General features: G+C 56.1%; 1 protein-coding gene across 4 annotated transcripts in view; it reads left to right on the top strand.

The window, feature by feature from the left end:
* The window catches only part of MYT1L (myelin transcription factor 1 like), a 131,548-nt gene extending 117,471 nt beyond the window's left edge, over window positions 1–14,077 (top strand). For 2 of the 4 annotated variants that reach the window (XM_070376067.1, XM_070376066.1), the window contains exons 19-21: window positions 8,183–8,286; window positions 12,864–13,007; window positions 13,313–13,453. In XM_070376067.1, coding sequence (XP_070232168.1) covers window positions 8,183–8,286; window positions 12,864–13,007; window positions 13,313–13,453 — 389 coding nt within the window. Of the gene's footprint in view, window positions 1–8,182; window positions 8,293–12,863; window positions 13,008–13,312; window positions 13,454–14,050 lie in introns of those variants that run through there. The other 2 variants (XM_070376069.1, XM_070376068.1) reach the window with 2 other exon arrangements.
* Window positions 14,078–14,084: the final 7 nt, after the last annotated feature.

The following is a 14,084-nucleotide window of genomic DNA, read 5'->3' as shown; positions in this document are numbered from 1 at the left end:
AGGTCACTCACTCTCCATGACACCCTGTCCTCTTACGGTGGTGGAGCTCCGTGGCCAGGCCCGCCCAAAGCCCTGGGCTGACTCGGGCCGGCAGCTTTGGTCCTGAGTCTGGGCATTCTCCCCCAGGCGTTCACCTGAAAGGGAAGGAGCATGTCTGAAGGTCCCGAAGCCTCTTTCTGGTTCTAAAATCCAGTGTTCTCTCTTTTTCTTTCTGAAGTTTAGAGGAGAGCCTGCTCTGGCCTCGTCCCCCAAAGACCCTCATTGTTCTGAGTGTCCTCCGAGTGACCCCCCTATCGTCTCCGAGTAGCTGGGGCCCCGCACAATTATCAGGGTCTCCTCTGGGACCCCCACGCACACATTCACTGCAGGCCTGTGAGCCTCCCTCCCCGGAGCCGTGCGGCAGGGGCCTTGGGGCTTTGGTTTTTCCATTGTGTGTGTGTGGTTTTGGTTTTTGATTTTGGTCAAGTGTTCAGGAGAGAAGGTGGAGGAGGGCATGGCAACCTACTCCAGCATTCCTGCCTGGAGAATCCCCATGGACAGAGGAGCCTGGCGAGCTACAGTCCATGGGGTCGCAGAGTCGGACACGACTGAGCAACTAACACACACTATCAGGAGAGAAGGGCATGAAAGAGCTCCCCCCCGTCTTGTCTGCTGTCGGGGAGCTGAGCTGAGGGAAGGGCCCCCTCCCCTGCCTGCAGCTCTGTCCGGGGATTTTGTGCACCGATTCATTTATATCATCAACAGCCTGAGCCCGGGCCCTGACGTTCTCCATTACCTAGAAGGAAAAGGAAACTCAGAGAGGTGAAGGCAGAAGCAAAGACAGGCGACCTGTGAGGGAACCAGAGCCGGCTCACCGCCGGCCAGGGCCCCGCTCTACCCAGTAGGGCTGAGGGGACCTGGCCCTCTCTCCCCTCCGGGAGGGGGCTTCAACGCTGGGGTCTCGTGCCCTGGGGTTCTCAGGGGTAACCTGGGCTCTGAGGGATGACCTGGGCTCTCATGGGTGACCTGGGACTCTCATGGGTGACCTAGGCTCTGAGGGGTAACCTGGGCTCTGAGGGGCGACCTGGGCTCTGAGGGGTGACCTGGGCTCTGAGGGGTGACCTGGGCTCTGAGGGGTGACCTGGGGCTCTGAGGGTGACCTGGGGCTCTGAGGGGTCACCTGGGGCTCTGAGGGTGACCTGGGCTCTGAGGGGTGACCTCTGAGGGGTGACCTCTGAGGGGTGACCTGGGCTCTGAGGGTGACCTGGGCTGAGGGTGACCTGGGGCTCTGAGGGTGACCTGGGGCTCTGAGGGTGACCTGGGCTCTGAGGGGTGACCTGGGGCTCTGAGGGTGACCTGGGCTCTGAGGGTGACCTGGGCTCTGAGTGGCGACCTGGGCTCTGAGGGGGGCCCTGGGCTCTGAGGGGGGCCCTGGGCTCTGAGGGGGACCTGGGCTCTGAGTGGCGACCTGGGCTCTGAGGGGTGACCTGGGCTCTGAGGGGTGACCTGGGGCTCTGAGGGGTGACCTGGGCTCTGAGGGGTGACCTGGGCTCTGAGGTGTGACCTGGGGCTCTCATGGGTGACCTTGGCTCTCAGGGGCGACCTGGGGCCCTGATGGGTGACCTGGGCTTTCACGGGTTACCTGGGGCTCTGAGGGTAACCTGGGCTCTGAGGGGTGACCTGAGCATCTGAGGGTAACCTGGGCTCTAAGGGGTGACCTAGGCCTTTCAGGGGTGACCTGGGGGCCCTGAGGGGTGACCTGGGCCTCTCAGGGGTGACCTAGAGCTCTGAGGGTAACCTGGGCTCCGAGGGGTGACCTGGGCCTCTCAGGGGTGATCTGGGCTCTGGGGGGTGACCTGGGCTTCTCAGGGGTGACCTGGGGCTCTAAGGGGTGACCTGGGGCTCTAAGGGGTGATCTGGGCTCTGAGGGGTGATCTGGGGCTCTCAGGGGTGACCTGGGGCTCTCAGAGTTAACCTGGGCTCTGCAGGGTGACCTGGGCTCTGCGGGGTGACCTGGGCTCTGAGGGGTGACCTGGGCTCTGAGGGGTGACATGGGCTCTGAGGGGCAACCTGGGGCTCTGAGGGGTCACCTGGGGCTCTGAGGGTGACCTGGGCTCTGAGGGGTGACCTGGGGCTCTGAGGGGTGACCTGGGGCTCTGAGGGGTGACCGGGGCTCTGAGGGCTGACCTGGGCATGAGGGTGACCTGGGCTCTGAGGGTGACCTGGGCTCTGAGGGGTGACCTGGGGCTCTGAGGGGTGACCTGGGCTCTGAGGGGTGACCTGGGGCTCTGAGGGGTGACCTGGGCTCTGAGGGTGACCTGGGCTCTGAGTGGCGACCTGGGCTTCTGAGGGGGGCCCTGGGCTCTGAGGGTGGGGGACCTGGGCCTGAGGGGGGACCTGGGCTCTGAGGGGACCTGGGCTCTGAGGGGTGACCTGGGCCTGAGGGTGACCTGGGGTGACCTGGGGCTCTGAGGGGACCTGACCTGGGGGTGACCTGGGGCTCTCAGGGGTGACCTTGGCTCTCAGGGGCGACCTGGGGCCCTGATGGGTGACCTGGGCCACGGGTTACCTGGGCTCTGAGGGTGACCTGGGCCTGAGGGGTGACCTGAGCATCTGGGTGACCTGGGCTCTGGGGTGACCTAGGTTTCAGGGGTGACCTGGGGCCCTGAGGGGTGACCTGGGCCTCTCAGGGGTGACCTGGCTCTGAGGGGTAACCTGGGCTAAGGGGTGACCTGGGGCTCTCAGGGTGATCTGGGCTCTGAGGGTGACCTGGGCTCTCAGGGGACCTGGGGCTCTAAGGGGTGACCTGGGGCTCTAAGGGGTGATCTGGGCTCTGAGGGGTGATCTGGGGCTCTCAGGGGTGACCTGGGGCTCTCAGAGTTAACCTGGGCTCTGCAGGGTGACCTGGGCTCTGCGGGGTGACCTGGGCTCTGAGGGGTGACCTGGGCTCTGAGGGGTGACATGGGCTCTCGGCGGTGACCTGGTGGCACACCCCTGTGGAGGCCTTTAGGAACTTAATTACCAGACCCTCAAATTCCCCCTGACGCTCCAGAATCTGACAGACTGAGAACCCACCAGTCACGGGCCAGCCCTTCCCCCTACCACAGTCCCCACTGTCAGCTAGCTAAGAAAGGACTCAGCGGAACAGGAAGCACTCCTGAATGCTGGGCTCCTGAGGGCACATCCCGAGAGGCAGAGGGTAGGGCAGCGGGGGAGCAGGGCTGAGTTCAGCAGGAGACGGGGAGGCAGCCTGTGCGCCGCAGTGCATCCGCACGTCCGCCTACCCTCTCATCCATCCACCATCCATCCATCCACACGCCTACTGACCTCCTAGACCAAAAATTAGGGGTACGATGGTTGTCATGGGGGCCCAGACTAATGTTTTTATTGGATTTAAAGTGATGATGACCTCCATTGGAAGGTTGATCTGATCTGCAAATTGTTTTGATAATGAAGCCTGATTTGCCACTTAATTTACACGGTAGATTGTTTTCATAAATTAAACACTTGACCCAAGGCTTTGATGGAAATATATTGAAGATACTCTGCAACATACAATTTTCTAGAAATACATACATTTTTGACAACTATTTAACGTCACAATAAAAAGCTTTAGGTGACAATTTTAGGACTTGTGAGGAAGAGCTGTGTCTTTTGCTAATTTTTTAATTCAAAGTATTGAAGCCCACTGCACAAGAGCACGGAGAAGGCGATGGCACCCCATTCCAGTACTTTTGCCTGGAAAATCCCATGGACGGAGGAGCCTGGTGGGCTGCAGTCCATGGGGTCTCGAAGAGTCGGACACGACTGAGCGACTTCACTTTCACTTTTCACTTTCATGCATTGGAGAAGGAAATGGCAACCCACTCCAGTGTTCTTGCCTGGACAATCCCAGGGACGGGGGAGCCTGGTGGGCTGCCGTCTATGGGGTCGCACAGAGTCGGACACGACTGAAGCGACTTCGCAGCAGCAGCACTAGAGCAGATGCGGTATTTTTTCTTTTAGCTATTTTAGCTATTTTTTTAGCTCCCTTGACCGGGTCAGCAGGACAAAACCAGTCTGTGCTACTTTCCAGTCAGAGCAGAGACGTGCCTGCAGGGGCCTGGCGCTGGCGGGCTGCTCGCACAGCGGTGTCGGACGCTTTTCTTTGGCCCTTGTTTGGCGAGTCTCGCTGAAGTTCAGGCATCTGACCTACAGTTGATTTCTTAGAGCCACTGTGTCTGACAGGGACCTTTTGTGATGCAGGCGTTTGGGGTTTTGAGAGATTAAGGAGAGTAGTCGTCACTGGACGTAAGTAGCGGATATGGATTCAGATCCAGGTCTGTCTGTCGTGTTTGGAAAGCTGGCCTTAAATTCCAGACTGCTAAACCTCTCATCAGGGCAGCTCAGAAACACTCCAGACTTCAGGACATCTACTGGTCATGTGATCTCTGTACCCTGCGTAGATGTTGGTTTTCCATGAAAGTCAAACAAAACATGATAATTGATGGACGCTCTTTGATGAAAGTTCAAAACAGTGAAACGGGCTCCTAAGATTTCACCTATATTCCAGAGAGACCACATTCTCATCTCCTAACTTTATCAAAATTCTTATAGTTCCCTTTTGTCAGAATCTAGCCCCAAGACTCTTTCCTTGGGCTCCAAAATCACTGCAGATGGTGACTGCAGCCATGAAATTAAAAGACAGTTGCTTCTTGGAAGAAAAGCTACGACCAACCTAGACAGCAGAGACATTTTGCAGACAAAGGTCCATCTAGTCAAAGCTATGGTTTTTCCAGTGGTCATGTATGGATGTGAGAGTTGGACTATAAAGAAAGCTGAGCACCAAAGGATTGATGCCTTTGAACTGTGGTGTTGGAGAAGACTCTTGAAAGCCCCTTGGACTGCAAGGAGATCCAACCAGTCCATCTTAAAGGAAATCAGTCCTAAATATTCACTGGAAGGACTGATGCTGAAGCTGAAGCTCCAATCCTTTGGCTACCTGATGTGAAGAACTGACTCACTGGAAAAGACCCTGGTGCTGGGAAAGATTGAAGGCAGGAGGAGAAGGGGAGGACAGAGGATGAGATGGTTGGATGGCATCACTGACTCAATGGACATGAATTTGAGTAAACTCTGGGAGTTGATGAAGGACAGGGAAGCCTGACATGCTGCAGTCCATGGGGTTGCAAAGAGTCCGACATGACTGAGCGACTGAACTGAGCCCTAAGACAAAAGTGCTGACATGCTGGGGTGTCTCACAGGCTTCGCTGTATGCGAAGTACCATTGGTAGAGCATCCTGACAAGCTAATCAAGGCAAGTTCAGTGGAAATCTGAGGCGTGCTGGTCTTTCCGCTCTTCCCTAGGTCTCATAACAGTGCCGTGATCTTCAGACTGCCAGCCCCGAAGTGGATTGTTCCACTGACAGTCACACTCACACGCTCACGACTCAAGGGAAACACGAATCTTGGGTTGGATACAGGCAGACGCGTAGGGCATTTTTCACCCTTCCTATCACGAATTATCCAAAGCCCGGTCTCTTGATCAAGCGGCTCTGAGGGTCACAGAGGGCAGTTCCCTGGACAAGCTCCAATGGCTTCGTGTACAGACCCTGGCATCAGAGACCTTACAATCCCAACGAAGATCGCGAAATCTGCAAAGGCAGCTGGCCCTCAGGGGTCGGGGAATAGAGGCGGATTCTCTGTGCTTCTTAGAAAAGTGTGATAACCACTCTTCACATGGCTGGTCTTCAGCTGAAGCTGCAAAGCACACCTGGAGAAGAGAAGGCTTTAAGTCGTCCAGACCCAAAGAACAAGAAATACGACCTGGGGAGCTTGTCCAGAAGTCTGAACAGAAACTCACTGAGAAAACCTCACCCTCACAGCCCAACAATCCAGAGGGCTTGTGACGTTTCTGCAGGTTTCACATGAGATGTACTCACTGCGCCTTGATGGGTAGGGACTTAGAGGAAGTGAAACTGTTAGTCGCTTACTCACATCTGACCCTTCTCAACCCCATGGACTGTAGCCCCCAGGCTCCTCCATCCATGGAATTCTCCAGGCAGGAATACTCAAGTGGTAGCCATGGCATTCTCCAGGGGATCTTCCCAGCCCAAGGATTGAACCACGGTCTCTTGCATTGCGGGAGGGTTCTTTACCGCCTGAGCCACAAGGGAAGCCGTTTAAGGAACTTAAAGGAATGTCCTGGCAGATCCTCATTACATGGTAAATTAACTCATGATTTAGTTGCTTTACAAATCAGGGTTTTTATGCACTTATCTTGATTGTTTTTATGCATTCTTACCTTGAACTGTACCTGACCTTCAACTGCAGAAGAATAACAACATTGGCCATCGCCTTGATGGAGACCTCCCAAGTGGTTGCTTTTGTATACACTAACTCAGTTGACCCTAGCTCCTAATTTTGAGGGATTTCCATAAAGGCCTGGTCACAGATACAGAGGGGGAAATAGCGGTCCACCGCTGAGAAAGGGTAGACCTCGTTTCAGTGCTGGCAGTATCGTCTATTGTATCCTTGGGCTGCTTTTCGGGAGCATTTGGTAAAAAGGCAAATTGTGTTGCTGGGCCTCTGGACCCCGTAAGAGGCTGCAGAGAAGCGCCTTGTGGACCTAAGGGGCTGATCAGGGCCATGCACACAGGGTCCTCCAGGCGACGGCAGGCGCGTGGCCGAGGGAGGGGGCACTCGAGACCACCTCACCCATGAGGCTGACTTTCCCACCTGAGATCTGTGGGAGAAACAGCTCAGAAGGAAGGATAATTAAAGGGAAATCAAGCTGAGCGCAATGACACGTCCTGCCCGATCACATTCACAAGGAAAGGTGATGTCCTAGAAGAAATGGGCTTCTCTACAGGAGGATGTGTTACTCTCTTGAGTTTTTTTTCTTCATTTCACTACAAACAGCAGTGAAGACCGAAACCCCGACTCGCTCTCTTCTCGATTCCTGGGTGCTGGCGCCGGGTGTAGCGTGCGCAGGGTTTCTGGGTTGTCAGAGGCCCTCCGTCTGGGGCAGACTGGACCCCTCTCTGCAAAGCTGGACAGCGGCCCCCAGTCTCCCCCAGTTGCCGGGCAAGTGACGGGAGTGGCCGTCCCGCACCTGCACCTGCAGCATTTCTGTTCTTCCCCTGGGGACTCAACCACAGGAGGCCAGGGCAAGCACCGCGAGGGCCAGGGCCTTTCTGACCCTGGCGAGGCCTCGCAGCAGCAGCCGGCTGGGAGACCTGGCCTCCAACGCGCCCCTAGGCACCCCGACGTTCCTCCCTGCAGCCCACCCGGGCCCCCTCAGGAGCTGGTGCCCACAGTGCCCTCCTGGCCCCCCGGAACTCCACCCCACAAAGCCCCACAAGCTGGCCTTCAGATGAGGGGTGTGCCCATCAGTCAGGGTCAGTATTCCGGGAGCTTCTGAGACCACCACCTGGAGCCGGTCTCTGCGCCTCCCACAGGAGCGCCCGCTCAGCACCTGGCAAGTCAGGGCTTTGGTCGTGTGTGTGTGTGCGTGTGTGTGTGTGTGTGTGTGATAAGTCTCATCTGCAGAACCCCAGCTTGGTGGGGGGCACCCTGCTGTCTTCTTTTCAGATACATCAGCTGCCTGGCTCCTTCTGAGAGTAGGGGGAGAAGGGGTTGGGGGGGGCAGAGAGGCAGAGCACACACAGAGCAGACAGGTCATGGCCAGAGTCGGGGACACCCACGCCCAGGACACGGGGTGACCGCCGGGTTCAGGGGGCACACTCGCAGGCTCTGGTGAACCGTTTCAGGTTTTGCTGAAGATGAAACCTTTCCGTTTGTGAGGGTCCGTGACCCCCAGCTGATTCTCGTTTGTAGGTGCCATCATTGTGAGGATGGCAGTGGGGATGAGAAGACCCACAACCCACGACCGTTTCGTTTTCATTCAAGAGCCTGTTTTCCCAGCAAACCGGGCTCCCCGTCCGGAGGAGTGACAGTGCTCCCGTCCTCCTCGCGGCGGCCCCGGGCCCGGCGTCTCTGACCCCCCGTCCTCCCGCCAGCCCCGGCCCGGGCTCTGACCCCCGTCCTCCCAGGCGGCCCGCCCGGCGTCTCTGACCCCTTCCGGGCGGCCCGGGCCCGGCGTCTTTGACCCCCCGTCCTCCCCGTGGCGGCCCCGGGCCCAGCGTCTCTGACCCCCCGTCCTCCCCGCGGCGGCCCTGGACCCATCCTCCCCGTGGCGTCCCTGGCCCTCCTGTCCCCACAGGTATAGAGAATGACGAGGAAATCAAGCAGCTGGACGAGGAGATCAAGGAGCTGAACGAGTCCAACTCTCAGATGGAGGCTGACATGATCAAGCTCAGAACTCAGGTAACAGTTTCTGCGGCCCCCAACCGAGTGGCCCCGGAGCCTCCAGGCCCCCAGCGGGCATGTCTCCCCTGGTCTTCGCCCAGTCTTCCCTTTACTCTTTCACCCTTTTCTTGGTCTTCTATCGAGGTGATTTCAGCGGCAAAATTTGCTGTCCCCGCGGGGCCCCAGAGGGACTAGTGTTCACTCGAGTCAGTTTCAGGGAAGCACGGTTCCCAGCGGTGGGTCCTGAGGGTCTCCTGTCCCTGCAGGGGGAGAGCTCGTCCCCCGGAGGCCAAGCCTGGGCTGCCTGTCCCCTCAGGGAACACCGAGCCCGTCCCTGGGCTCCAGGCCCGCCTATGTCCACGCAGACTCCTGGCGAGGCTGCTGGGTGGGCCAGGTCCGGTCTCCACTGAGCCCCTGCCAGAGGCCTGAGCCCAGGCGCCTCGTCCTGACCCCACGTGCCTGCAGCAGCCACCAGGACGTGCGCGCATCGGCCATACGTGCGGCCTGCAGCGGCTGAGCCGAGGCTGCAGAGCCGCAGGTCCAGGGCATCCGACTCAGCCGTCCACAGGGCTGTGCCTCCTGATGCTCTGGGGTGGGACATCCCTGGTGTGGTCTCAGGTGACACCGGGCCCCCATCCTGCTTGGACCCCCCTCCCCATGGTCAGATCCCCCCTCCCCAGCCATGCCCCCCGGTGTGGTCTCAGGTGACATCGGGCCCCTGTCCTGCTTGGAACCCCCTCCCCGTGGTCAGATCCCCTCTCCCCAGCCATCCCTCCCAGTGTGGTCACAGGTGACACTGGGGGTCCCCATCCTGCTTGAACCCCCCTCCCCGTGGTCAGATCCCCCTCCCCAGCCGTCCCCCCCAGTGTGGTCACAGGTGACACTGGGCCCCGTCCTGCTTAGACCCCCCTCCCCGTGGTCAGATCCCCCATCCCCAGCCGCCCCTCTGGGACGCTCACAGCCTTTCTGGGACCCTGCCTATGGGCTCAGGCATCAGGGACAGGCTGCTGCTGGTCCTTGCCCCCTGGGGGCACAGCCCCTCCAGGGTGGGAAGGTTGGAGACCCCACTGCCTGGCTTTCTGGTGCCCCCCTGCCCTGCCACCCCCACGGTGCCAGTGACACCCAGGGAGGGAGAGGGCCTCGCTGCTGTGCTATGACCGGAGGTGCAGGCAGAGCTCAGCGGGGCCCCCTGACCACACTGGACACCCAGTGATGGATACGAGGCAAAGGTCATGGCGCCTGCCACCCCACCCCCAGCCTGGAACCCAGACCACCTGAGCCTCACCCTTACCTGTGTTAACTGCGGGTTCCGTGTGAGCTTTCAGTGCAGAAGCAGGCTCTGGTTCTGCTGCCTCAAAGGCATGAATGTCAGTCTGACCCGCGTTTTACTCCTGCAGAGGCTGCGGGAGACCAGGGTCCCTGCAGGGTCCTGGATCCCCAGCTCAGAAGAGCTCAGTGGTCTCTCCATCAGAAGTGCTCAGGACGGTGCTTCCCTGGCGCCCAGTGCCAGGACTCGGCATTTCCAAGGCAAGGGGCACAGGTTCAGTCCCTGGCCAGGGAACCAAGAGCCCTAAAGCTTTGTGGCTTGGCAAAAACAAATTTTTTTTTTCAAGTGTAGAGTTATGTATACTTTTTGTTTCATCAAATCAGTACTTGCTTAGCTCTGTGTATGTCTCTTACACGTCTTAGCTCTATCGTGAGCCCGGGCGAGAGGTCATGTTCACAGGCACACATGGTCCTCGGGTCCTCGTCCCTCCGCTGCAGGAAGCCTGCTGCTTGTCACACACGTAGACGAGGATGCTCCCAATAGCAGGGGGGCCTGTCCACCACACCCCCTCCCTGTCCACCCCCGCCCTCCCCAGGCTGAGGACCTTGAGCTGACGGCACGGGGCTCCTGACCCGCAGAACAGGCTGCCTCCAGCCCCTCCCCAAGCCCCGGGTGCCCCGGACAGATGGCCGGGCCATTCCTCCACCAGAGCCAGCCTTGGCCTCTCCTGGGCTGGATGATGCCAGACGCCCAGTACCCACGGCTGCCTCGGGGTGGGCTTGAGAGGAAGGTGCCGGCTCCGCCCTCCTGCTGGGAGCCCCGTGGGAGCGCGGTCAGCCCTTCCACCCCGAGGGGCCAGCCGCGGGGGACGCTGACCCCCTGGCAGCACTCTGCCCGCCCCCTGTTCCACCTGTGCTCCAACTCAGAGCAGTTCCTGGGGTGCTGGGTTTTCCTCTGAACCCTGCTGGGTCAGAAGCCCAGGACAACGAGTGTCCTTCCATGGGAAACACTCTCACCTAGAGACGTGCCTATTGACAAGTGCTGTTGCTCCTGATGGAGAAGGAAACGGCAACCCACTCCAGTATTCATGACTGGAAAATCCCATGGACCGAGGAGCCTGGTGGGCTATAATCCATGGGGTCGCAAAGAGTCGGACACGACTGAGCGACTTCTGTGTGTTTGTGTGTGTGTGTGTTGCTCCTGAATGCACAAAGAGCCAGATCTCGCCTGGCGAACCTGGGAAAGCTGAAGCCAGGGACTCCCTCAGACCCCAGCTGCTTGGGATCCTTGGATGTGGGCAGGGACACCATATATGAGAAATCAGAGTTTAGAGCTGATGAGCAGAGATTTGGGTAATCTGGGGCAGTCGGTGGGTGCCATTTGGAGGCGCCAGGCTGTGAGCTTGGTGTCCAGCAGACAGTCCTGTTCCCATGCCTCTCCTCTGAGGCCAGTCTGGGGACCCATGGAGCCCAGCACACATGCTGTAACCTCCAGGAGCTCCCTGTTCGGTTCCATCGCTGGGTCCCTCCAACCTCCGCAGAGCAAGCAGCTCTCCAGCCTTCTTTGCAGTAAGTGAGGGCTGGTTGTCTGGTGGCAGGCAGAGGCCAGGAGGGTGCACAGCAATGGTTACATTCTCTCTGGCAGGTTAGAGGAAGGGGGGGCGGTCAGGAAGCCATGCCAGACCCTTCTTTGAGGCAGGGAGGCAGTGACACCATACAGGCTGCTAGGGACCCCTGCCTCATGACTACGGACAGGATCAGTTCAGTCGCTCAGTCGTGTCCAACTCTTTGGGACCCCAGGGACTGTAGCACACCAGGGCTCCCTGTCCATCACTAACTCCCAGAGCTTGCTCAAACTCATGTCCATTGAGTCGGTAATGCCATCCAACCATCTCATCCTCTGTCCTCCCCTTCTCCTTCTGCCTTCAGTCTTTCCCAGCATCAGGGTCTTTTCTAATGAGTCAGTTCTTCACATCAGGTGGCCAAAGGATTGGAGTTTCAGCTTCAGCATCAGTCCTTCCAATGAATATTCAGGACTGATTTCCTTTAGGATGGACTGGTTGGATCTCCTTGCAGTCCAAGGGACTGTCAAGAGTCTTCTCCAACACCACAGTTCAAAGGCATCAATCCTTCGGTGCTCAGCTTTCCTTACAGTCCAACTCTCACATCCATACATGACCACTGGAAAAACCATAGCCTTGACTAGACAGACCTTTGTTGTCAAAGTAATGTCTCTGCTTTTTAATATTCTGTCTAGGTTGGTCATAGCTTTTCTTCCTAGGAGCAAGCATCTTTTAATTTCATGGCTGCAGTCACCATCTGCAGTGATTTTGGAGCCCAAGAAAATAAAGTCTGTCACTGTTTCCATTGTTTCCCCATCTGTTTGCCATAAAGTGATGGGATCAGATGCCATGATCTTAGTTTTTTGAATGTTGAGTTTTAAGCCAGCTTTTTCACTCTCTCTTTCACTTTCATCAAGAGGCTCTTGAGTTCCTCTTTGCTTTCTGCCAAAATGGTGGTGTCATCTGCATATCTGAGGTTATCGATATTTCTCCCGGAAATCTTGATTCCAGCTTGTACTTCATCCAGCCCAGCATTTCTCATAATGTACTCTGCATAGAAGTTAAATAAGCAGGGTGACAACATACATCAATATACAGCGTTGATGTATTCCTTTCCCAATTTGGAACTAGTCTGTTGTTCCATGTCCGGTTCTAACTGTTGCTTCTTGACCTGTGTACAGATTTCTCAGGAGGCAGGTCAGGTGGTCTGGTATTCCTATCTCTTGAAGAATTTTCCAGTTTGTTGTGATGCACACAGTCAGTCTTTGGCGTTGTCAGTAAAGCAGTAGATGTTTTCTCTGGAGAGGATAGTGACTCACAAGTAAACAATATTTCAGGACTTCTCTGCGCAGCATTAGACTCAGCCTAAGAAGAAGAAGTGTTAGCCCCACGTCCTAAGGCACTAATCCAGACAGATCGTCCTGTCATGCCAGCAGAAAGGCCCGGGTGGCACAAGGCCGGTCCTCACACGATCGTTTGTGCTCAGTGGCCAGAAGACCTTGTAAAACCTGCATGAAAGCTGAGACGACCTGGCAACCTCGCCCACCCTCATGCACTGGTTCCTTTTCAGAGAGACCAGCTGTTAGGGTCCAGGTGCCGAGGGCTCGAGCGTGAGGACTCAAAGCACACCAAGTGACCCCTTCAGCGTCCAGCCCTTCACACGGAGAACTCTGGATTTGAGCAAAGAGGCTGCATCCCCGCGTGGGCCCCCGAGGCCTCTCGCTGGGGGCGGCTTGTGTTACATGTCGCGTGGTCTGTGCGTTTCAGATCACCACCATGGAGTCCAGCCTCAAGACCATCGAGGAGGAGAACAAGGTGATCGAGCAGCAGAATGAGTCGCTCCTGCACGAGCTCGCCAACCTCAGCCAGTCCCTGATCCACAGCCTCGCCAACATCCAGCTGCCGCATATGGTAAGTGACCGGCGCCGGGCGGAGGCCCCTGGGGGCCGCGCGCAGTGCTCATCCTAGCGTAGCTGTCTGTCTGTCTGTCCTCGTGGTTCTCAGACCTCAGATGCTTGCGGTTACCTCCCCCAAACCGTACCGTGAACCGCTCTGGTGGGGCTGATCGGTAAATCCCCTAAGGTTAAGTTGCTCTGAAAGGCCTTTTAAGTAAGATAAGGACAGTGGCGTTAGGCTGGGATACTATTTTATGCTGATGTGAATATCCTATTGAGAAAATAAAAGTTGCATATGAACTACTATTTAATATCTCGTAGGATCCAATCAATGAACAAAATTTTGATGCATACGTGACTACTTTGACGGACATGTATACAAATCAAGACCGTTATCAGAGCCCAGAAAATAAAGCTCTACTGGAAAATATAAAGCAGGCTGTGAGAGGAATTCAGGTCTGAACAGCTGCTGTAGTGGTGGAATCTTGCTTAAAAAACGATGCCTCTTGTTCTTTGCTGCTGTAATTTACCAGAAAGTGTTATATATTTATTTCTGTTTGAAACAGTGTTATGCTTACAAGACTTCATAATGATTTTATGTCTTGCTTTAAAGATAGTACCTGCAGAATAGTTTTGGAATACATTCACATTTTTGTACGTTTTCATATAAGCTGACATAGTGTGACATGCCATGTAATGTTTATAGCTGCTAATGTATGCACATTTGGGGGTATATATATTTCTGAAGAGGTAAGCCGATCAAAATAAATAGAGTGTACATTCTTTTTAATGCTTTAGTGATTAAATGTTTAGTATTTTGAACTGAAATGGACACACACACACACACACACACACAAACAGCTCTGAATGATCATTTGGTGGCCCTGCAGCCACTTTTTAGATGTTATCGTTTTGCCTCATGTTGGAGGATCTTACGGAATTTAAGAAATACATTTTGTGTGCATATTGTTTCATAGCAAGAATTGGTTGCAAAAAAAATGCTTTATTTTTGAACAATGCTTGGAAATATTATGTGATTTTTTTGTTTGTTTGTTTTAGGAGGATGGTGTATGGTGGGGGCAATAAATGAGGT

Source organism: Bos mutus, chromosome 8, assembly GCF_027580195.1.
Source record: "Bos mutus isolate GX-2022 chromosome 8, NWIPB_WYAK_1.1, whole genome shotgun sequence".
In the NCBI taxonomy this organism is placed as follows: Eukaryota; Metazoa; Chordata; class Mammalia; order Artiodactyla; family Bovidae; genus Bos; species Bos mutus.
The sequence above is the reverse complement of the archived record's forward strand: the minus strand, read 5'-3'. Positions and strand labels throughout refer to the sequence as shown.